At 50.5% G+C, this 22,885-nt stretch overlaps 1 protein-coding gene across 3 annotated transcripts in view; it reads left to right on the top strand.

The window, feature by feature from the left end:
• Positions 1 to 4,360: 4,360 nt before the first annotated feature.
• The window catches only part of ZNRF1 (zinc and ring finger 1), a 103,473-nt gene continuing 84,948 nt past the window's right edge, over positions 4,361 to 22,885 (top strand). The window contains exon 1 of one of the 3 annotated variants that reach the window (XM_074968308.1): positions 4,361 to 5,087. In XM_074968308.1, coding sequence (XP_074824409.1) covers positions 4,667 to 5,087 — 421 coding nt within the window. In that variant the 5' untranslated portion in view covers positions 4,361 to 4,666. The remainder of the gene's footprint in view (positions 5,088 to 22,885) is intronic. The other 2 variants (XM_074968310.1, XM_074968309.1) reach the window with 2 other exon arrangements.

Raw genomic sequence — 22,885 nt, 5'->3', positions numbered from 1 at the left:
TACAATGGTCTGGATGCATTATTATTTTAATTAAGACCTGACACAGTGTGCTTTGTGTGTGCATGACACAAAATACAGACAAACAGCAAATACAGACAAATACAGCAAACAGGAAAACATCAAAAAAGAGCTCTCCGACCTGGAGACTCTCATAAACAACCAACCTTTCATACAAACGGACTTTGCTAAAATAAGACAGGAGATCTACATTACACACTTCACCTCTCTACAAAGGAAAAAAGGACTGTAAGCTGTTTAAAATCGTACCTGCCACATGGGGCCACAACAGTGGTACCCCGAACTCACCCAGCAATATCGTCAATCTATCCAGATACACACTCAGCCCAGCAGAAGAGTCTGTCCTATCTTGGGGATTCTCTTTTTGCCCCACCACCCCCACAAACATGATACAGTTCTGCGGTGATTTGGAAGCCTACTTTCGCCATCTCTGACTCAAAGAATACTTTCAAGATAACACTGAACAGCGCACTGATACACAGATACCCTCCCACCAACAGCACAAGAAGAACTCCACATGGACTCCTCCTGAGGGTCGAACTGACAGTCTGGACCTATACATACAATGCTTCCGCTGATGTGCACAGGCAGAAATTGTGGAAAAACAACAACGCTTGCCTCATAACCTAAGTCATGAAGAACGCAATGCCATCCACAGCCTCAGAAACAACCCTGACATTATAATCAAAGAGGCTGATAAAGGAGGTGCTGTTGTCATTATGAACAGGTCTGACTACCAAAAGGAGGCTGCCAGACAACTCTCCAATACCAAAGTCTACAGGCCACTTTCCTCAGATCCCACTGAGGAATACACAAGAAACTGCACCATCTGCTCAGGACACTCCCTACACTAACACAGGAACAAATCAACATACCCTTAGAGCCCCGACTGGGGTTATTCTATCTACTACCCAAGATCCACAAACCCAGAAATCCTGGACACCCCATCATCTCAGGCATTAGGACTCTCACTGAAGGATTGTCCAGATATGTGGACTCTCTACTCAGACCCTACACCACCCGCACTCCCAGCTATCTCCGTGACACCACTGATTTCCTGAGAAAACTACAATGCATTGGTGATCTTCCAGAAAACACTATCCTAGCCACCATGGATATAGAGGCTCTCTACACAAACATCCCACACGCAGATGGAATACAAGCTGTCAGGAACAGTATCCCTGATAATGCCACAGCACAACTGGTTGCTGAGCTCTGTGACTTTATCCTCACGCACAATTATTTCAAATTTGGTGACAATATATACCTCCAGACCAGTGGCACCACTATGGTCACCCGCATGGCCCCACAATATGCCAACATTTTTATGGCTGACCTGGAACAATGCTTCCTCAGCTCTTGTCTACTCACGCCCCTTCTCTACCTACGCTACACTGATGACATCTTCATCATCTGGACCCATGGGAAGGAAACCCTGGAAGAATTCCACCATGATTTCAACAGTTTCCACCCCACCATCAACCTCAGCCTAGACCAATTTACATGGGAGGTCCAATTCCTAGACACCACGGTGCAAATAAGTGATAGTCACATTAACACCACCCTATACCAAAAGCCCACCGACCGCTATGCCTACCTTCATACCTCCAGCTTCCATCCCAGACACACCACATGATCCATTGTCTACAGCCAAGCGCTGAGGTACAACCGCATTTGCTCCAACCCCTCAGACAGAGACCAACATCTACAAGATCTTCACCAAGCATTCTCAAAACTACGATACCCGCACGAGGAAATAAGGAAACAGATCAACAGAGCCAGACATATACCCAGAAGCCTCCTGGTTCGAGACAAGCCCAAGAAAGAAACCAACAGAACTCCACTGGCCATCACATACAGTCCTCAGCTAAAACCTCTCGAACCCATCATCAGTGATCTACAACCCATCCTGGACAACAATCCCTCACTTTCACAGGCCTTAGGAGGCAGGCCAGTCCTCGCCCACAGACAACCCGCCAACCTGAAGCATATTCTCACCAGCAATGACACACCGCACCATAGTAACTCTAACTCAGGAACCAATCCATGCAACAAACCTCGATGCCAACTCTGCCCACATATCTACACCAGCGACACCATCACAGGACATAACCAGATCAGCCACACCATCACCGGTTCATTCAACTGCACGTCCACCAATGTAATCTTCACCATCATGTGCCAGCAATGTCCCTCTGCTATGCACATTGGCCAAACTGGACAGTCCCTACATAAAAGGATAAATGGACACAAATCAGATATTAGGAATGGCAATATACAAAAACCTGTAGGAGAACACTTCAACCTCCCTGGACACACACTAGCAGATTTAAAGGCAGCCATCCTGCAGCACAAAACCTTCAGGACCAGACTTCAAAGAGAATCTGCTGAGCTTCAGTTCATTTGCAAATTTGTCACCATCAGCTCGGGATTAAACAAAGACTGTGACTGGCTCGCCAACTACAAAAGCAGTTTCTCCTCCCTTGGTGTTCACAGCTCAACTCCTAGAAGAGGGCATCAGCCTCCCTGATTGAACTAACCTCGTTATCCCTCGCCTGATTCTTGCTTGCATATTTATACCTGCCTCTGGAAATTTCCACTACATGCATCTGAAGAAGCGGGTATTCACCCATAAAAGCTTATGCTCCAATACGTCTGTTAGTCTATAAGGTGCCTCAGAACTCTTTGCTGCAAAATACAGACAGTCTCTGCTCCAAAAATCTGCAAAGTTATGCATGTGTATTTGCATAAATGTAATCACACCAGCAGTTCCACTGAAGTCAACGAACCAGGTCACTCACATGCGTAAAGCCACTCATTTGTCTGTGCTTCAGCTTCCCAACTTTAAAATGGAGATATTAATCTTTCCTTTGTCTGTCTTGCCTGTTTGAATGCTGTAAGCATTTTGGGACAGGAACTGCCTCGTATTATGTGTCTGTACCATGCCTAGCACAATGGATCCCTATCTCTGCCATGGGCTCTAGGCAATACTGTGAAATTAATAATAAACTGAAATCTATGGTGCAACCTTAACTATGGACCCCGGACTGTTCCGCCATGAGAGCACACCGAGCACACTGCCAGAGCTTCACACATCATTATAACCGGCAGCAGAGGCTTGCGGCTGCCCCAGCGCCCAGCCCCGTCCCTCCCCAGCGCCCAGCTCCGCGCACCCCCAGCGCCCAGCCCTGCGCACCCCCAGCGCCCAGCCCTGTCTGCGCACCCCCAGCGCCCAGCCCCGTCCCTCCCCAGCGCCCAGCCCTGTGCACCCCCAGCCCTGTCCGCCCATCCCCAGCGCCCAGCCCCGTCTGCTCATCCCCAGCGCCCAGCCCTGCCCATCCCCAGCGCCCATCCCCGTGCACCCCCAGCGCCCAGCCCTGTCCACCCATCCCCAGCGCCCAGCCCTGCGCATCCCCAGCGCCCACCCCGGTGCACCCCCAGCGCCCAGCCCTGTCTGCCCATCCCCAGCACCTGGCCCCATCCATCCCCAGCGCCCAGCCCTGCGCATCCCCAGCGCCCACCCCGGTGCACCCCCAGCGCCCAGCCCTGTCTGCCCATCCCCAGCACCTGGCCCCATCCATCCCCAGCGCCCAACCCTGTCCACCCATCCCCAGCGCCCAGCCCCGTCCGCCCAGCATCCAGCGCCCAGCCTGGACCGCCCCCAGTGCCCAGCCCTGTGCACCCCCAGCACCCAGCCCTGTCCGCCCATCCCCAGCGCCCGGCCCCGTCCATCCCCAGTGCCCGGCCCCGTCCGCCCATCCACAGCGCCCGGCCCCGTCCATCCCCAGTGCCCGGCCCCGTCCGCTCATCCCCAGCGCCCAGCCCCGACCGCCCCCAGCGCCCAGTCCTGTCCGCCCAGCACCCAGCCCCGCGCACCCCCAGCGCCCAGTCCTGTCCGCCCAGCACCCAGCGCCCAGCCCCGTCCCTCCCCAGCGCCCAGCCCCGAGTCTCTGCCCGCTTTGATGGTGACTCGAAGCGTGCGCCCGAGGCGGGCTTTCGGGCAGGGTCTGGAAGCAGGGGCAGGTCCCCGCTGCAGGGGAAGGTGGGGCCGCGCCCCCCGGAGAGCGCATCTCGAACCGCACCTCGCTCCCCGGTCCGCCCCCTCGCCGAAGGCGCCGAGCCGGCGATGGGGGCTGGCAGTGAAGGGGTTAATGCGGGCTGCGGGGGCGGAGGGAGGCGGGCGCATGCGTCCTGGCAGCCTCTATTGTCTCGCTGCCCCAGCCGCGAGGCGCCGCTGGAGAGAGCGGCCCGGGGCGGAGGCCAGCGGGCGGCCGGGCTGGGCGGCGGGAGGCCCCGCTCCATGGGCAAGGCCCCCTGCGGGCCTGAGCGGGCCGGAGGCTGAGCCAGCCTCGCTGCGGGAGCGCGCGCAGATCGTCCCGGCGGCGGCTAGCCGCCAGGCGGGCGGGCGGGCCTTGCCTGCTGTCTCCCCTTCCTCCCGCCGCGGCTGTGGGCGAGCGGCCGGGGCCTCTCGGCACTTGGCGGGGACATGCCGCAGGCGCGGATGAATTTTAATTCCTAGTTTGCCGTCGCCGCCTCCTCCCTTTTTGTCAGCCTCCCCTCCCCCGCCGAGGGGTGTCCGCAGGGGCTCGGGGCCGAGCGCCCTCCTTCGGGCGGCGCGGAGCGGCGGCAGGCCGGGCCGGGCCCGCCCATGGGCGGCAAGCAGAGCACCGCGGCCCGCTCGCGGGGACCCTTCCCGGGGGTCTCCACCGACGACAGCGCCGTGCCCCCGCCCGGGGGGCCGCCCCACTTCGGGCACTACCGGGCCGGCGGCGGCGCCATGGGGCTGCGCAGCCGCTCGGTCAGCTCGGTGGCGGGCATGGGCATGGACCCGAGCGCGGCCGGCGGCGTCCCCTTCGGCCTGTACGCCGCGGCGGCCCGGGCGGCGGGCGACCCCGAGCGGGCCCCGGGCGGCGGCGCGGGCGCAGACTCCGCCTACGCCCCTGGTGACGGTTACCAGGAGACCGGAGGCGGTCGCCATGGAGACGGGATGCTGTACCTGGGCCCGCGAGCCTCGCTCGCCGACGCGCTGCCCCTGCACATCGCGCCCCGCTGGTTCAGCGCGCACAGCGGTGAGTCCCGGGGGCGCGGCCGGGCTGGGTTCGGGGATCGGGCTTCGCACGGGGCAGGCCGCCGGTCTCCTCCTGCCTCGGCGCGGGAAGCCGGAAGGGGGCTTGGGCAGTTGACTTTCGGGCTTGTGTAAGGAAACGCGGGATCCGCTGGAGCTCACTGGGGGCCCGAGGGGCACACTGGCCTGAGCTGGAAAGGAGCAGGTTGCAGCCATGTTCTTTAATTCGGAGAGATTGGGCCCTAGGGGCTCTCCCCAAAGTGGATGATCTGGTTGCCTAGGTTATAGAACTGCACGTGGGCCACACCTGACTCAAGGCAATGCCTGCCCTTTACCTTCCTAGAGTGCCTGGTGTAAGAGTTGAGGCTGGCATTAACTCTTGTGGTCTGTCTCATGGCAGGAGAAAGGGGGAGGCTTCCTAGAGAGAGGATATTGATCTGCCTTCTAGAAGTGTCAAGTGTGGGTCTAGCAACTTTGACGAAAGTAGGCTGAGGCAGGTGTAAAGTCACTACAGTTTAAGCCATTGGCTTGGAAGGACTGAGCTGGGTTTTGGTATCGTATGTGAAAGGGGGTTGATTACAGTCCTTATTGTCCAGATGTCCTCAGACAAGAGGAAGGAGAAGAGAGGATCAGGGGAACCTTGGAAAACGAGAAGTAGGAATTTCTCATTTCCTCTGAGAAGAGGCCAAAGGGGGTTTCCTATCCAACCATCTGGTATGGTTATGATGCCCTGGAGCAACTGGAATGAGAGAGGCAATGGCTTGTCTGGCTTACTTGACTAGGCTGGGGAGCCAGTTTGGCACCACTACAGGAAATTTGCTAGGCTGAAGGAAGGGAGGAAGCTCCCTCTCCCATTCCTGACCTCCACTCTTGAACCATTCCATTGACTGGGCTGGATGGAAAGAACCTGGCTCTTCCAGTGGGATTGTTACTGGCCTGGGACAGGGGAAGAGGTGGGAGTTTTCCCTGCTATGAAGTCATTTCAGGGATGTTGTCTTGTTTCCTGGAACAATCTGGGACTTCTCTCCCCCTCCGCCCCCTTCCTGACTATTGTAAATGTTCTTGTTATGTGACATGGTTCTGGGAATCTCAGTACATCTTGGGGGAAATGCCTCATTTCAAGAGGGGCTTGAGACTAGGGAGCAAAACCTAGTAGAGGGGAATTGAGTACAAAGCAAGACTCACAGGACTTGCTTCCCACTCCTCCCAATCCATAGGGGTTGCTGCAGCCACTCAGATGGATGCTGTCTGGTGTCCTGAGTTAAAATCCTAGATTGCTGAGTGCCACAAGCACAGTTACTGCTGTTTACTGCCTGCCTGATTATCTGGGTTAAGTCTAGTGGCTGGAGCACAGGATTGGGAGTTAAGACTCCTGGGGTCTATTCCTAGCGGTCTTGATGTATGATCTTGTGCAAGACACGTCATCTGTGTCTACCTCCAGTTTCCATCTCTGTTTTTAAAAAGAAGATACTTCTGTAAGGCATTTTGTGAAAAGGCCTGAAAGCTGCTATAGAAATGCAAAGTATCATTCTTGCAGTAGAATCTCACTGATTTGCACCTCCCAGCAAAGGTTTTATTCCTAAGGCTTCATTGTGCAGAATATACAGAGAATGCTATCAAGAATACTGTAGTATGTGATGGCACTAGGTCAATTAGAGCTAAGCTACCATTCTCAGCCTCTCTCTGCGAGGCAGAATCTGAATTTTTGAAATGTTTTCTTGCTTACTAGCTAATTTGCAAAATGGATTTAAAAAAACCTCCTGGGTCTCCCAGTCGTTAGTGTGAATTAGTGAAGGTTTGTGCTTTTACTCGGACCTTAATCCATCCTGTGCTTTGCTGCACACTGGGCTACCCACATTTGCCATCCTTGCCTGTCAACTGCCCTTCTCTCCAAAACTTCCCATTTCATGTTGAGGTGCTTGATGTCATTCAGAACTGTTAGTTTCCATGTTATTTGCTGTCTTCCTCTCCTTCTTCTTACGTTTTCTGGCTTCCATTCAAGGGCGGTATTTGGTAAGCGTTCTTTTTCCATTCTCAGCACATGTCCCAGCCACTGATGTCTTCTTTTGTAGATTATTTGTGAGAGGGTAGTTTTTCTGATTTCTTCATTCGTCTTCCTATCTCTGTTATTCCCAATATTCTTCTCAAACATTTGTGATGAAATGCATCCAGCTTTTGTGTATCTTTCTTGGTAAGTTGCCATGTCTCACTGCTATATGTTGTGATGGCGATAACAATTGCTTTGTACACATTCAATTTTGTCTTGAGGGAGATGTTTTTGAGTTGCCAGATGTTTTTGAGTCTTTCAAATGCAGCATTTGCCTTCCCGATTCTTCTTCTTCATCTCTTTCCTCAGAACTAGTACCACCTTGGCTGATGGTACTTCCAAGATACATAAAATTGTCCACCTTCTCCAGTTTCACCTTCAGTTTTGATTTCTGTCCCCATTAACATGACTTTACATTTCTTTGCAATGTATCTCAAACCTATCTTCTCCATTACTACTTTTACTTGGTATGTGCATTTTTGTAGTCCCTTGGCATCTTCACTGATAAGAGAGACGTTGTCAGCAAAGTCTAGATCAAATAGCCTTGAATTGTTCAATAAGTTGTGTTCTGCAAGTGATAGGCCACGTGTATCACTGTCGCATTGTTTTTACTATTATGCTTTTACTACTGCCCTCTAAAAATTGCATATGAAATGCTTTGCTGTCTGTGTGAAACTCTAGGTATTTGGTCTCTCTGGTGTCTGCTTCAGGGTCCTGTAGGATGTTGTGGGTTTACTCTAAGACATTGATTCCCAAATATTAACAACCTGTGGATCCCTTTCACTAAAATGTCAAGTCTCGTGATCCCCCTCCTAAAAATGAATATTTCCAGGGATTTTTCTTCTTCACCTGAGTATAAATTTATAAAAGCAGTGATCTTGGAAATATAAAATTTGTTTTTATGACATGCTTATTACACTCTATTATTAATTATCATTAATGTAATAAAAATACTGCATGAAAAGTGCAACACTCTTCCAAGATCTCACTTTCGTAGCTTGTATCACTTTGAATAAGCCTGTTATAAGACAAGGCTCCTATGTTTCATCAAGGAGTATCAGTTCCTCCTACACAAGCATTCAGGTCTTGAGCAGTCCAGGCAAACAACACCTGTTACAACAAGGCTTAAACTTGTTCTTCATAATAATTTTAAAAACAATACTAGCTGCCTATTTCATTTTAAAAACAGCAAAAAATATCCACCTCCCTTTCCATTTCTTATAAGGAATCTTGAAGTTTAAATCTCCTCAGTGTGATAAATATGCTTGCTTTGATCTGCTTAGCTCTTGGAAGTCCAGGGGCTCTGGGCTGCTGGTCATGTGCTGCCCGGGGTTCCTAGGGACAGCTCTGTCCACCATTAGGGAATTTTTTCCTGAGAACCCCCTGTAACATTTTGCAAACCCTCAAGGGTTCACGAACCCGTTAGGGAACCACTGCTCTAAGAATCAGGGGGTAGCCGTGTTAGTCTGTATCCACAAAAACAACAAGGAGTCCGGTGAAAATTACAGATGCAGACAAATATACTGGCACATGAAGAGAAGGGTGTCCCTTCTCTTCATGTGCCAGTATATATATGTCTACATCTGTAATTTTCACTCCATGCATCTGAAGAAGTGGGATTTTTACCCACGAAAGCTTATGCTCAAATAAATCTTTTAGTCTTTAAGGTGCCACCGGACTCCTTGTTCTTTTTACTGTTCTAAGAAGTACATTACACTGTTTGGCCTAAGCCAATAACCCTCAATGTGGTGGGTGCCCCCTTTGCCACTGAGAAGAGGAGAAAACTGGAGCACAAAAAAAACTAATAATGGAAACTTGTCTGATTTTTGTTTTGGTATTCACCTCCCATATCTTCCATGTGCGGACAGGTCTGTGGGGAATTTTGTAAGGGGCAGGTTGAGGGAGGGGGAAGCAAGCTATGTGGCTACTGTAGCCTTTTGTTGTCCATGGTTAGAATAGAGTGCGGGAGGGAAATTCAATACACCACAATAGATTGTCCTCTGCAATCCCTCTTCCTCTGTGGTCTCGCTGCTGCCTGGAACAAAACCACTCCCCTGTTAGCCACAGTGAAAATGCTGAAACAACAAAGTTTTGGTAAATGGAGAGAAGCCTTGATATTGGCTTGGGTGACTTTACCATTCATTTGTCAGTGGGACTTGAGAATGAGAACAGGGGGAGTTGCTGATACATCCAACCACATTCAGAATCCATTTAGGACTGAAACGCATGCACTTGGTCCTTTGTTAGAAAAGATTTTAATCTGCTTCTACAAGGAGGAACCTTCAGAGGATGTTCCCTCCTTGCAGAACACAACTTATTGTCTGAGGATCTTATTTATATTACAGCAGTGTCAAGAGGCCTCAAATGAGATCAGAGCCTCCTTGTTGTGCTAGGCACTCTGCATGCTCCTCAGAAGAGACAGGCTATTTTTACTGAACAGCTGCCTCTGTTGTACTGCTATTTCTCGGGTACAGTGACACTGGGACAATACTACCTCTTAACAGCCTCTAGAGCAGGGGTGGGCAAACTTTTTGGCCCATGAGCCACATCAAGGTTACAAAACTATATGGAGGGACGGGCAGGGAAGGTTGTACCTCCCCAAACAGCCTGGCCACCACCCCCATCTGCCCCCTCCCATTTCCCGCCTCCTGACTGCCCCCCTCAGAATTCCCAACCCATCCAACCTCCCCCTGCTCCTTGTCCTCTGACTGCCCTGACCCCTATCCACACTCCAGCCCCCTGCCCCGTTCCCTACCCACCCCGAACCTCCGCCCCATCCAACCGTCCTCTGCTCTCTGTCTGCCCCTCGGGATCCTCCACCCCCTTACCATGCCAGAGCCAGCCATGCCGCCCGCGCCGCCTGGCAGGAGCGGTGAGTCAGAGTGCTGGCGTCGCTTTGCGCTGAGGCTGCGGGGGAGGGGAGACAGTGGGGGAGGGGCTAGGGGCTAGCCTCCCTGGCCGGGAGCTCAGGGGCCGGGTAGGATGGTCCCGTGGGCCGGATGTGACCTGCTGGCCGTAGTTCGCCCACCTCTGCTTTAGATCTTCCTAGGAGAGATGTGAAGAGACTGCAGACAGAATGATTCTGTAAAACAACCCTGAGAATGGGTTGGTTAGAGTTTCTTGTCAGACTGGATGCCCTCTCCTTAGGGAAGGAGCCTCCATTATTTACTAAAATGAATTCCCCTTACTGAGAGGGTTTCCTTAGGGTGGCCTAGCTCCCCAGTTAACCGTGGTTGTCCTTTTAACTGGAGCTGTGATTGGAAAGTCATGGTCTTATTTGGTGGTTATGGCCTTTCTTATGCTTCATTTGATTAGGAGGCCACAAAGTCTCCTATAACGTGTGGATTTGCTTTTAGGATGTTGGCTTTTCATAAGATAGAGAGTAGAGGATGATTTGTTTGGGGTTTTTTGTGGGGGAGAACAAATGGCAGGAACTAACTCCCCTAGGCTTTTTCACAGAAGCCAGTGCTAATACATAATTATGAAGGGCCACAGTAAAATGAGGAATGTATGGCTGGCTGGCATATCCCCAGCCTTGTTTGGGCATGTGTACCTCAATCCATGTCATCCTGATGCTCCCCCCACCCACCCAGCTTCATCACAGGAAGTTGTGAGACTTACACAAGATGTAAATGCCCTAAATGCATCTGGAAAATCCACCAGCAGCAGCCCCAGAGTTCCCAGTCCTTGAAGGTCTGAAGCTCCTTGAAAAGCCAGATCACTTTATATGATACCCCTCTGCTGATCTCAGGAGATGCCCAGCCATTTGTGTTTTGGTTTGCTGTGTCTTGTTAGGAGTATCATAAACTTTCTATGCATCAGCTCTGATGGGACACACATTATATGTGACAGGTTTTAGAGTGGTTAAACTGTTGTCTTGGGCATTGTAAGCAGTTGAGCCATTTAAACACATTCTTGCTGTGAAAGTCTCCAACCTGTATTTGCAAAGTGAACCAATGGGTTCTCTGCAGCTTCTCCCACCACAGCACAGAGGGGCTACAGATGTGCACTATATGCATCCTGAGTGAGGGTTTCTGGAGGAGACAGACCAAGATCAGGGTGGAGGCATGTTTGGTAGAAAGCCCAACATACAGGAAGCTGCTGATTCTAGATCTCTTGCAAAGCAAAGGAACATGTATGTGTTTTTTGGTTGGCTCTTTAGAAGGCAAGTGGAGAGTCCCAGCATGTGCATGTCTGTATCGGAAGAGCATATTCTCCCTCTAGCCCTGCTCCGTACAGCTAGATAGCAGGCACAGGATGATGAGCTATAGTGGTAGAACTTGGATGTGGTGGGGCCTGCGGTCCCAGAGCTTTCTCATAGCTGCTGAGTGACTTATTCCAAGATCCTGGCCTGCATTTGAACCCTCTGACTCAAGACCCGAAACCAGCCCAGTCACAAAAAGAGAGCTTTGTTCTGACTTGCCGGTCAGCAAGTTGCTGATGAGCCTAGAGTGCAGCTGTTTTGGTTGGCTTGTACAGATCTCCAGTACATAAATATAACCAATCATCCTCTCCCTCTGCTGGCCCCCATAGCCAGAGTTAGAGAAGAGTGTCTCAAAGTCAGGAGACAGTCACCACCAGGAATTCCACTTTATTAGTGGAAATGTCTGGGGGGCTGTACCTGGGCCACCGTACATTGGCATGGTGCCTGTCACTCTTGCTAGCTGTCTGTTGGGGCTTACAGGTCTGAAGGAGGATCAAAGGTCTGATCTTGACCCACCTCCAACAACTCTGCCCACTGGAGTCCATGGAAGAGAGTGCCTTTTCCCACAGGTCTCGTCTCGTCTCCTCTGTGCCAAACCAGACAGGCTGTAGAGAGCTCATTTAATGAATATCTCTGAGATGGGGAACAAATCTCTTGGTACCATAGTAGCCAAGTGGGCTACCACAAGATAGGGCTAATTAACCTGCCATTAACTTGTGGTAGCCTCCAGATGTGTCCAATAAACAATTTGTGTTTTTCCCTTTGCTAAACAAATATGCATCAGCTTTTTCTCACTGGATTTGAGCCAACATCTCTGATCATGGAGGCTCATGAGTAATGTACAAGAGACTACAAGCTTAACTCACCTGCTGAAAACCACATTAAAGGAAGGCTAAAGGAACATTGTAAAACAGACAGCCCAAGGTCTGGCTTTCCTTAAAATACTGCGGTGAAGATGTCTGGTTCTCATCACTTAGCATCCCTGTCACTCCACTGAGGTCCGTGGGTTTACTCTTGAGTTACCCGGATATAAGTGTGGTCAGAATTAGGCCCCAACTCCCTTTTTGTATTCCTCAGTGCCCTTGTGAGGTAGGTTAGCAGGATTTAACCCTGTCTAAAAGACTGGGGAACTGCAGATGGAGAGGTGAAATAGGTTGCCCACGATAGCACAGGTAATGGCTGAGCTGGTAGTAGAACCCAGGAGCCGTGACTCAAGTTCCCTGCTCTAACTGCTAGTATACTCCTCCTCTTTGAAAGTGACTGTTTAAAAGAGATGAATGCCATTAAGTGTTGGTGGCAGTAGAAGTTGCCCATTTGCTGAGGGGAGACATGTGCTGCACTCTTCCAGATCCAAACAGAAGCAGTGGGTCCCTTCTCCATTGTCAGATGTGAGTGTGATGGGGCACACCGAAGCAATACTTTCTTGTACCTTTGCTGTCTTCCCAGGCTGATGATGTGGCTGCATCATCAAAGAGAAGTGCCTGAGTGGATTGCTGCCGGGTGCTTTTGGGGCTTGCAGTAACTCTAGTGCTGGGGGGCCAAAGTAACTCCGGAAGCTTGTTCACTCCCTGGCATGCTGCTGTTGTGCCTGTGAGCCAGTCAGAGCGGCTTGTTTGTCATACCTTGTGCCAGAGTGTGAGTGAACAGGCCCAGCCTCTGGAATGTGCCTGGAGGAGTTTCAGGGGCTGTCTGCTCCTTCCTCCTCTGGAGTCTTTGCCTGGGGTGTGCAGTGCTGTGAACCCCACCCCTTCCCTTGCCTGCGGCTAGTCTGACTGCTCACACCATCCCCCTCCAAACTCTTCTGATCAACTGCTCCTCTGCAAAGATGAATGTCTTAAGGGAAACGGAGGGCCAAGCAGGAGTATGGGGAACAGCTGCAGGAAGTCATAGAATCATAGAATCATAGAATATCAGGGTTGGAAGGGACCCCAGAAGGTCATCTAGTCCAACCCCCTGCTCGAAGCAGGACCAATTCCCAGTTAAATCATCCCAGCCAGGGCTTTGTCAAGCCTGACCTTAAAAACCTCTAAGGAAGGAGATTCTACCACCTCCCTAGGTAACGCATTCCAGTGTTTCACCACCCTCTTAGTGAAAAAGTTTTTCCTAATATCCAATCTAAACCTCCCCCATTGCAACTTGAGACCATTACTCCTCGTTCTGTCATCTGCTACCATTGAGAACAGTCTAGAGCCATCCTCTTTGGAACCCCCTTTCAGGTAGTTGAAAGCAGCTATCAAATCCCCCCTCATTCTTCTCTTCTGCAGACTAAACAATCCCAGCTCCCTCAGCCTCTCTTCATAAGTCATGTGCTCTAGACCCCTAATCATTTTTGTTGCCCTTCGCTGGACTCTCTCCAATTTATCCACATCCTTCTTGTAGTGTGGGGCCCAAAACTGGACACAGTACTCCACATGAGGCCTCACCAGTGTCGAATAGAGGGGAACGATCACATCCCTCGATCTGCTCGCTATGCCCCTACTTATACATCCCAAAATGCCATTGGCCTTCTTGGCAACAAGGGCACACTGTTGACTCATATCCAGCTTCTCGTCCACTGTCACCCCTAGGTCCTTTTCCGCAGAACTGCTGCCTAGCCATTCGGTCCCTAGTCTGTAGCGGTGCATTGGATTCTTCCATCCTAAGTGCAGGACCCTGCACTTATCCTTATTGAACCTCATCAGATTTCTTTTGACCCAATCCTCCAATTTGTCTAGGTCCTTCTGTATCCTATCCCTCCCCTCCAGCGTATCTACCACTCCTCCCAGTTTAGTATCATCTGCAAATTTGCTGAGAGTGCAATCCACACCATCCTCCAGATCATTTATGAAGATATTGAACAAAACCGGCCCCAGGACCGACCCCTGGGGCACTCCACTTGACACCGGCTGCCAACTAGACATGGAGCCATTGATCACTACCCGTTGAGCCCGACAATCTAGCCAGCTTTCTACCCACCTTATAGTGCATTCATCTAGCCCATACTTCCTTAACTTGCTGACAAGAATACTGTGGGAGACCGTGTCAAAAGCTTTGCTAAAGTCAAGAAACAATACATCCACTGCTTTCCCTTCATCCACAGAACCAGTAATCTCATCATAAAAGGCGATTAGATTAGTCAGGCATGACCTTCCCTTGGTGAATCCATGCTGACTGTTCCTGATCACCTTCCTCTCATGTAAGTGCTTCAGGATTGATTCTTTGAGGACCTGCTCCATGATTTTTCCAGGGACTGAGGTGAGGCTGACTGGCCTGTAGTTCCCAGGATCCTCCTTCTTCCCTTTTTTAAAGATTGGCACTACATTAGCCTTTTTCCAGTCATCCGGGACTTCCCCCGTTCGCCACGAGTTTTCAAAGATAATGGCCAAGGGCTCTGCAATCACAGCCGCCAATTCCTTCAGCACTCTCGGATGTAACTCGTCTGGCCCCATGGACTTGTGCACGTCCAGCTTTTCTAAATAGTCCCTAACCACCTCTATCTCCACAGAGGGCTGGCCATCTCTTCCCCATTCTGTGATGCCCAGCGCAGCAGTCTGGGAGCTGACCTTGTTAGTGAAAACAGAGGCAAAAAAAGCATTGAGTACATTAGCTTTTTCCACATCCTCTGTCACTAGGTTGCCTCCCTCATTCAGTAAGGGGCCCACACTTTCCTTGGCTTTCTTCTTGTTGCCAACATACCTGAAGAAACCCTTCTTGTTACTCTTGACATCTCTTGCTAGCTGCAGCTCCAGGTGCGATTTGGCCCTCCTGATATCTTTCCTACATGCCCGAGCAATATTTTTATACTCTTCCCTGGTCATATGTCCAACCTTCCACTTCTTGTAAGCTTCTTTTTTATGTTTAAGATCCGCTAGGATTTCACCATTAAGCCAAGCTGGTCGCTTGCCATGTTTACTATTCTTTCGACTCATCGGGATGGTTTGTCCCTGTAACCTCAACAGGGATTCCTTGAAATACAGCCAGCTCTCCTGGACTCCCTTCCCCTTCATGTTAGTCCCCCAGGGGATCCTGGCCATCTGTTCCCTGAGGGAGTCGAAGTCTGCTTTCCTGAAGTCCAGGGTCCGTATCCTGCTGCTTACCTTTCTTCCCTGCGTCAGGATCCTGAACTCAACCAACTCATGGTCACTGCCTCCCAGATTCCCATCCACTTTTGCTTCCCCCACTAATTCTACCCGGTTTGTGAGCAGCAGGTCAAGAAAAGCGCCCCCCCGAGTTGGCTCCCCTAGCACTTGCGCCAGGAAATTGTCCCCTACGCTTTCCAAAAACTTCCTGGATTGTCTATGCACCGCTGTATTGCTCTCCCAGCAGATATCAGGAAAATTAAAGTCACCCATGAGAATCAGGGCATGCGATCTAGTAGCTTCCGTGAGTTGCCGGAAGAAAGCCTCATCCACCTCATCCCCCTGGTCTGGTGGTCTATAGCAGACTCCCACCACTACATCACTCTTGTTGCACACACTTCTAAACTTAATCCAGAGACACTCAGGTTTTACCACAGTTTCGTACCGGAGCTCTGAGCAGTCATACTGCTCCCTTACATACAGTGCTACTCCCCCACCTTTTCTGCCCTGCCTGTCCTTCCTGAACAGTTTATAACCATCCATGACTGTACTCCAGTCATGTGAGTTATCCCACCAAGTCTCTGTTATTCCAATCACGTCATAGTTCCTTGACATCACCAGTGATCATGGTGGCCTGGACTCTGTAAAAACACCACCTGATCCTTGTGCAGTTGCGCACCACTTCCTTTGGGCAAAGCAAGAGAGAGCCCGCAGGCTTCCTGTGCTACTCTGCTGATGTGTGTTGGGTTGGGGGCCTAGCAGGCTTCCTGCGGGGGTGGGGGACGGGACACTAAAGAGGAAAAACCAGTCCTTCCCCCTCTCAAAACTGGACAGCTTCCCAATGCTGGTTCCTGCAGTGCCGAGGGCTGGTCCTGTGAGGTGCTAAGCACCCAGATCCCAGCCAAGAGAGAGGAAGTTCAAGATGCTCGGTATCGCCTGAGCCCATAGCGTGTATCTAAGGCACCACTGGCAGTGGATGTTTTCAAGAGGAGACTGCTGGGACCTTTGCTTATCCTGCACTATTCTGAGATCGTAATCGTAATCCAAGAGCTTGGGTGACACCTGTGTAGCCAGCATCTACTGGGCACAGACTGCAAGATGCAGGAGTTTGGGTGGCAGCAACCAGGATCTCTGGAGGATCCTGGTCAGGAGCCAGTTACTATCTGCTTGTGTTAGTGGCTGTGTAAAGTGCTGCTCACTTTCTCTGGGTACAGAAGCCTCCCAGTCCAGGTGCACAGAATCACACTGACAGGGCTCGAGCAAGCACACTAAAAATAGCTGTGTGGATGTTGTGGCACCAGTGGCATCTTGGGCTAGTTACCCAAGCATGAACCTACCCGCCCAGCTGAGTCTGAGCTCCAGTACATATGGCCAGCTATAGTGCGAGGCTGTCTGCTTGAGCTGAACAGCTCGCTCGCAGCTGCAGTGTCTAAGTATCCTGTGTGACTTGGCAATGCAGACAGTCCAGTGTGATGTGCTTCTGAGGAAGTAGCATATGGGGCTACTCTGAGCATAGTGCGGTGACTTGTAGGGGATCTGAAGGGAGCTGCGATAAAAGGCAGGGATTTCCACGTTCATTAATGAATCCAAAAGCGACCCCAAAGCCTGTTGCAGCTTGCTTAAAAACTCTTGTCTCACATAGCAGCTGACCCTTTAAATGCTTGCAGAGATGCCAACTCTCACCGGTGTGCTGGCAAGAGAGCTTGCAGTGACCCGTCGCCAGGCCAACTGCTAGATGCTGCCTTGGTTCCTTCCAATCGAGCTGAGGCAGGCATTGCTGAGTGAGTTGTGTTGTCCCACCCCCAACACACTCTTGCATCCTGTGTGCAGAGGAGATGTTTCTCCAGGAGACCAGGGTTGTGAGCACTGAGCTCAGTATGTAACTTGGTGGCACAATACAGAGGCTGATGTGGAGCTCTGAACTGGAGGAGACTCTGAGTGTCCCCTTCTTTCTGCACTTACCTACTCCCAAGGTGTCTCCTGGGTCACTTTGGTGTGGCTTGCTGTCAGTGACCAAGAAGAATGAGCTGTGTTCTGTTCTGCTTTGTACATCAACACAATTGCAAGGCAAGCTTGCATTCCAGACTTGGATAGTCCCGTTCTCTGCCTTATGATGGCATTCTGTAGCTACCAGCCTGAGCTAGCTGGGCTGGAAACTGTTTTGAGCATACAGAGACAGGCTTGCTATGGAAGTTCCTGATAGGGAACAAATAGCGAACCCCACAATATGATGATTGGGGTTCCTTTTCTGTCTCTCTCATCTGGCAGATAGGCCCACAACTGCAGCATGAATTTCATTAGGCTGGGAGACTGCTTCATAAACTGTTTATCTACCACCTTTAGAGATCATGACTTGTGGTGAGGCCACAATGACATATCCTCTAAAAGATCAGAATGATGATGGAAATCGTTACCCTGGTTGCAAGGTTAGTACCAGTAGCTGAAAATGCCAAAGTCTGGATTCTGTATTTCCCCCGCTCCAGTGGCTCTCAACCTTTCCAGTCTATTGTACCCCTTTCAGGAGTCTGATTACAGCCCCAGGCCGAAGTCTGAGCCCTGCCCTCGGGGCTGAAGCATGTAACTTAGCTTAGCTTTGCGGGGCCCTGGGGATTTGCTCTGCTTGCCACCCTCTAACACTGGCCCTACACTTGTGACCCTCCCCAAACCCATCCCGTGACCCCGTTGGGGGTTGCAGACCCAGGTTGCGAAACACTGATCTAGTATATAGAGCAGTATAAACAAGTCATTGTCTTATGAAATTTTAGTTTGTACTGACTTTGCTAGTGCTTTTTAATGTAGCCTGTTGTAAAACCAGGCAAATATGTAGATGAGTTGATGTACCCAGCTGGAAGACCTTTGTGTACCAACAGGGGCACTCGTACCTCTGGTTAAGAATCACTGCCCCACTCAACACCCGTAATTCTTCCTTGTCAGGACTACTTTGGGTGTGTAACCACCGTTTCATAAGAATATTGGACTTATTTCAATGCTTGTTCTTGAATATAGTAAGGAATGAAAGAACCAGTCTTGGGGCAGCCAGGAGCGTAGATGCACATGAAGAATATAATTAAATGCAACTTAACCAGTCTTACCTGGCTTCAGACAAAAAGGGCAGAAGAGTGGTGAATGAATGGCTGGTTTTATTTAGAGGCTGTTTGTCTGTGGAGCGTGGCAGAGGGAGAAGCGTAGAGAAGCTTTCGTAGCTGTCTGCTTTGTGTTAGCCACTCTGTACTGGCAATAGCTGCAGATGTGCATGCCCAGCTCTGGCTTGTGTTCGCTCCTGACTGCAGAAGCTGGGAGTACAGTGAAGCTACTGAGTGACACATGGCGTGTTACAAAGAGATAATGTGGCCCCTTTGTTTCAGCCCTTACGAGTGAGTCTCCTCATGCTCCAGCTTCTTCACTGTGCTCTGGAAGCCTTCCAGAGTCTCTTGCTGCCCTGCCGTTTGTTCCTGTATCTGGTAACTCTACCCTCTAGAGAGATGCAAAGCTTGAGCTGCCTGTGAATTTTTGTTGGGCATCTCCAGACAAGGGTGCTGACACCAGGTGATGGCCAGGGGGAGTGGAAAAGGTTGTGGTGGGGTGAGGTCAGAGCAGCCTATGTCTGAAACCCAGTAATCGTTGTTCAGGGCCAAAGATGTTTAATGATCTCTGCAGTGGAGTTAAGGATCTGGCACCCCACTGCAGCTGCCTGCTGGTTCTCTCTTCTACCAGCAGCCACTACTGACCTGAACTAAAACGAGCCTGCTGGCCATGTTGGCTCCCTCGCTTGCATGGCTGGCTGGGATAGATCAGACTTGGAGTTTCGTAGCGTGGAGCAGTTTAATAAAGAAGCGTTTCTGGAGGGCCTTCCTTGGGGAGCATCGGTTCAAAATACCCTTTTTCTTCCTTTGCCCTTTTGGGCTCTTCTCTCCATTTCACAAAAAGAAAAGGAGTACTTGTGGCACCTTAGAGACTAACCAATTTATTTGAGCATAAGCTTTTGTGAGCTACAGCTCACTTCATCAGATGCCATACCGATGAAGTGAGCTGTAGCTCACGAAAGCTTATGCTCAAATAAATTGGTTAGTCTCTAAGGTGCCACAAGTACTCCTTTTCTTTTTGCGAATACAGACTAACACGGCTGTTACTCTGAAACCTCTCCATTTCAGTTTCTAACCGGCTTGATTCTTATGGCCTGCCGTGGGCCTCAAACAATGGGGAGCCCTTCCCAGCAGTCTGGGCCCTATAGGCAAAGGCAGCAGCGCTTCTGTTGGGTACAGCTTGAGAGGGATAGGCTGCTTGGCATGTGGGCTAGTGGGGGACCATCGCTAGGTGCCCTAATGGATTAACATCTGCACCTGGATAGCTGTGCCTTTGGTCAGTGGGGAGACTGGTCTGTCTTGCTCCCTAGAAGACCCTGGGCCCCCCTCCTAACACCACTCTAACCAAAGGAGTGGCTGTTCTCTGACCAGAAGGAGATTGGAGGTATAATGGGAGTGAATTGGCAGAACTCTTCATGTGTCGGGGAGCTGGGCCGGGGCTGGCATAGCAGGGTGGTGTCAGGTGAGGACTCCGGGATGTTGGTAGAGCTGTGAGGTCTCCACAATCTGGGGTGTAATAGCAGAGCTATGTGCTGGGAGCTCTCCCTGCCCTGGAGCTCTGAGGCTGTTACTTCGTCAAAGGCAGCTGCAGCTCCCATTTTCTGCAGTACTAAAATACACCAAATATCCAAGCAGACAAATGCACTGGCCACACTGAATTGGGACAGGGCAGTGACTCCAGCGGAATCTCTTCTGGCTTGTGGACAGTCCAGATGGTGAACCAATGTCCAGGTTGGATAGCTGTTTATTGTCACCTGCTGTGTTTTGCAGGCTTGTGCTCTGCAATCTGCCCCCTGTTTCTGACTACAGTCTCATTGATTCCCATACACTGTGAATAAAGGAGCTGCTAATTGAATTTCCAGTTTGCCTTTATGTGTGCAAGAGCCATGATCAGGGTCAGGGAGGGCTTAGTTTGTGCTAGAAGCTTAGGAGGAGAATTTCAGAGACAGATGTAGATGCCTAACTCCCATGGATGGTCAGTGGGAATTAGGCACCTCATGACCACTTGTGCCTTTGAAATTCTCCCCACTTTCCATCAGGGTGGGGTGGGAATCTGTCCAGTTGTGATGGACAGAAACATCAGCCACATCCCCCGTCTCTTGTGTATGGGACGTGTGTACTGGGCTAGCTGTCACTGCCAACTGGACATTGTTACAGCTTGATGCCAAGACACTTGGACGCGTGAGGTGTTGCTGATATGTCTTTGGCTAGTGGCTCCTAGTGCTGTACCTGCCCTTCTCACTCCAGTGGCACTCTGCTGGAGTCGCGTGGACTCAGTAATGAGGTCACTGCTGCTTTATGGGAGGCTGTGCTGTCTGGAGTGCACTGCCAGTCGGTGTTGAGATTTCAAAGTGTTTTTGTTCCTGCTTTATTCTTGTGGCTCTTGGTATCAAAGACGTTTCCATGTCTGTGAGTATCTTGGCCCTTCTCCTGCACTATAAATAGTAGTAAAGACCTATAGTGAATTCCACCCTTGGCGTTTGCAATGTCTGGGTGTTTCTCTGTTCGTTGTGTGTGTTACTTGCCACCCCCCAAGTGAGACTGCTTTCAAATCTCTGCCCTTCAAATTCAGGACCTGTTAGTGTCAGCAAAGACCATGGGTCATTCCTGATATAGCACAACCTCTTGGGTATGCCTCTGCCACTGGGGAGAGAACAAAGGCCCTTCCTTAAAGGCTGGAGGAGGGGCTGTGTCTGTGATTCATGCTGGAGTCTCTCTGTGGGAATTGATGGAGCTGCATTTCCTCAGAAGTATGCTGCAGAGGAGCTAGCCCAACCTCTCAAACCATTCATCAAAGCGCCTGCACATCCCTTAACCAAGGATGGGAAAGAGGCTCAAATACCAAATACACACAGGTGATCTGGATGCAGAGCCCTTAAATAAATGATGGCTGGTGGGGAGGGGAGACCAAGTCAGTGCAGATCAGGACTGGCTTTTGGCCACTCTTTAATATTAAAGTTGGCACTTGTGTGGGATCAGGTCAGGCTGAGCATTCTGCCCTGCTCTGTAGCTCTTGCTGGTTGCCGGAGGCACTGTCCCCACTAGGAAAAACTGAGTTCCCTTCCCACTCCATTTTTCATTTGACTGCTGTCCAGTGGCATAATCCCCTCATTCCTTCGATGAGCATCAGTTCAGCCAGGTGTGGCACATCCTCCCATCCATATTGCTGTGCTATCTGGGCCCGGTTTATGATTTTTCTGCCTGTAATCTCTCTGCCTCTAAGCTATTGTCCTTTGGTCCCTGTTAAGAATTTGCCATGAGTTACAGCTTTTGTCTGTCTCATTGGGAATAGTTACTGTTCACCACTTTCTTTGTAGGTCAGTTTTTTTGTCTAAATTGTACACTTCCTTATGGGTGATTTTTTTAAAATATTTTCATGCACATTGATATTTGCTAACCTGCGCACCCAAAAAAAGAGGGGTACGGGTTACCAATAGTACAGTACAATGGTATCCTAAGCCCAGTGAAATAAGCTTGGCAGGGGGATCTCTAATCCCTGCTCAGCTCCAGCTGCTTCAGCATGTGATTCGTGGTCCTTTGGTTTGGGCTCAGGTAGCACAGAGAAGACGGCGTAAGAGGAAGCCGTGATTGCTGTAGAGGGCAAGATAGGAACAGCAGGGCAGGGCTGTATCTGGAGCCAAAGGCGGCACACGAGCCAATTTTTACTGGCACGCTGCTGCCAGCTGGGGTCCTGGCTGCTGGCCCCGCTCAGCCTGCTGCCGACCTGAGTGAATGGAACCCCAGGCCGGCAGCGGCTGACTGGGGCCGGCAGCCAGGACCCCGGCTGGCAGGAGCCAGCAGATGGAACCCCAGACTGGCAGCGGGCTGAGCTGCTCAGCCCGCTGCCAGTCTGGGGTTCCGGCTGCCAGCCGGGGTCCCAGCCATCGGCTCCGCTCAGCCTGCTGCTGGCCTGGGGTTCCAGCCGCCTGGCCCTGATCAGCCCTCCTGCCAGCTTGGGGTACCGGCAGCCAGCCCAGGGCTCTGCTCCTGGCCTGGGCCCAGCGCTCTGCAGCCCTTATCAAAAATTACACTACAATTAGCTTAAAAACGTACTGTAATACACAAAGTTTTTTAAGTAATTGTTTCATCAAACCTATGTATTTATTAACATACATTTTTTATCAAAGTAGTTGTACATATGTGTCTGTACTTAATTTGTGTTTTCAATGATTTACCTTCTAAAAAAATCTCGCATGTCTTGCACCCCACATTAAGAACTACTGTACTAAGCTGATAAGATCTGCATTTTAATTTAATGTTAAATGAAGCTTCTTAAACATTTTTAAAACCTTTGTTTACTTTACATACAATAGTTTAGTTACATACAGTAATATAGAGAGAGACTTTCTAAAAACGTTAACATGCATTACTGGCACGCGGAACCTTAAATTAGAGTGAATAAATGAAGAC

The sequence above is a fragment of the Natator depressus genome, chromosome 12 (assembly GCF_965152275.1).
Source record: "Natator depressus isolate rNatDep1 chromosome 12, rNatDep2.hap1, whole genome shotgun sequence".
Classification (NCBI taxonomy): domain Eukaryota; kingdom Metazoa; phylum Chordata; order Testudines; family Cheloniidae; genus Natator; species Natator depressus.
The sequence above is the reverse complement of the archived record's forward strand: the minus strand, read 5'-3'. Positions and strand labels throughout refer to the sequence as shown.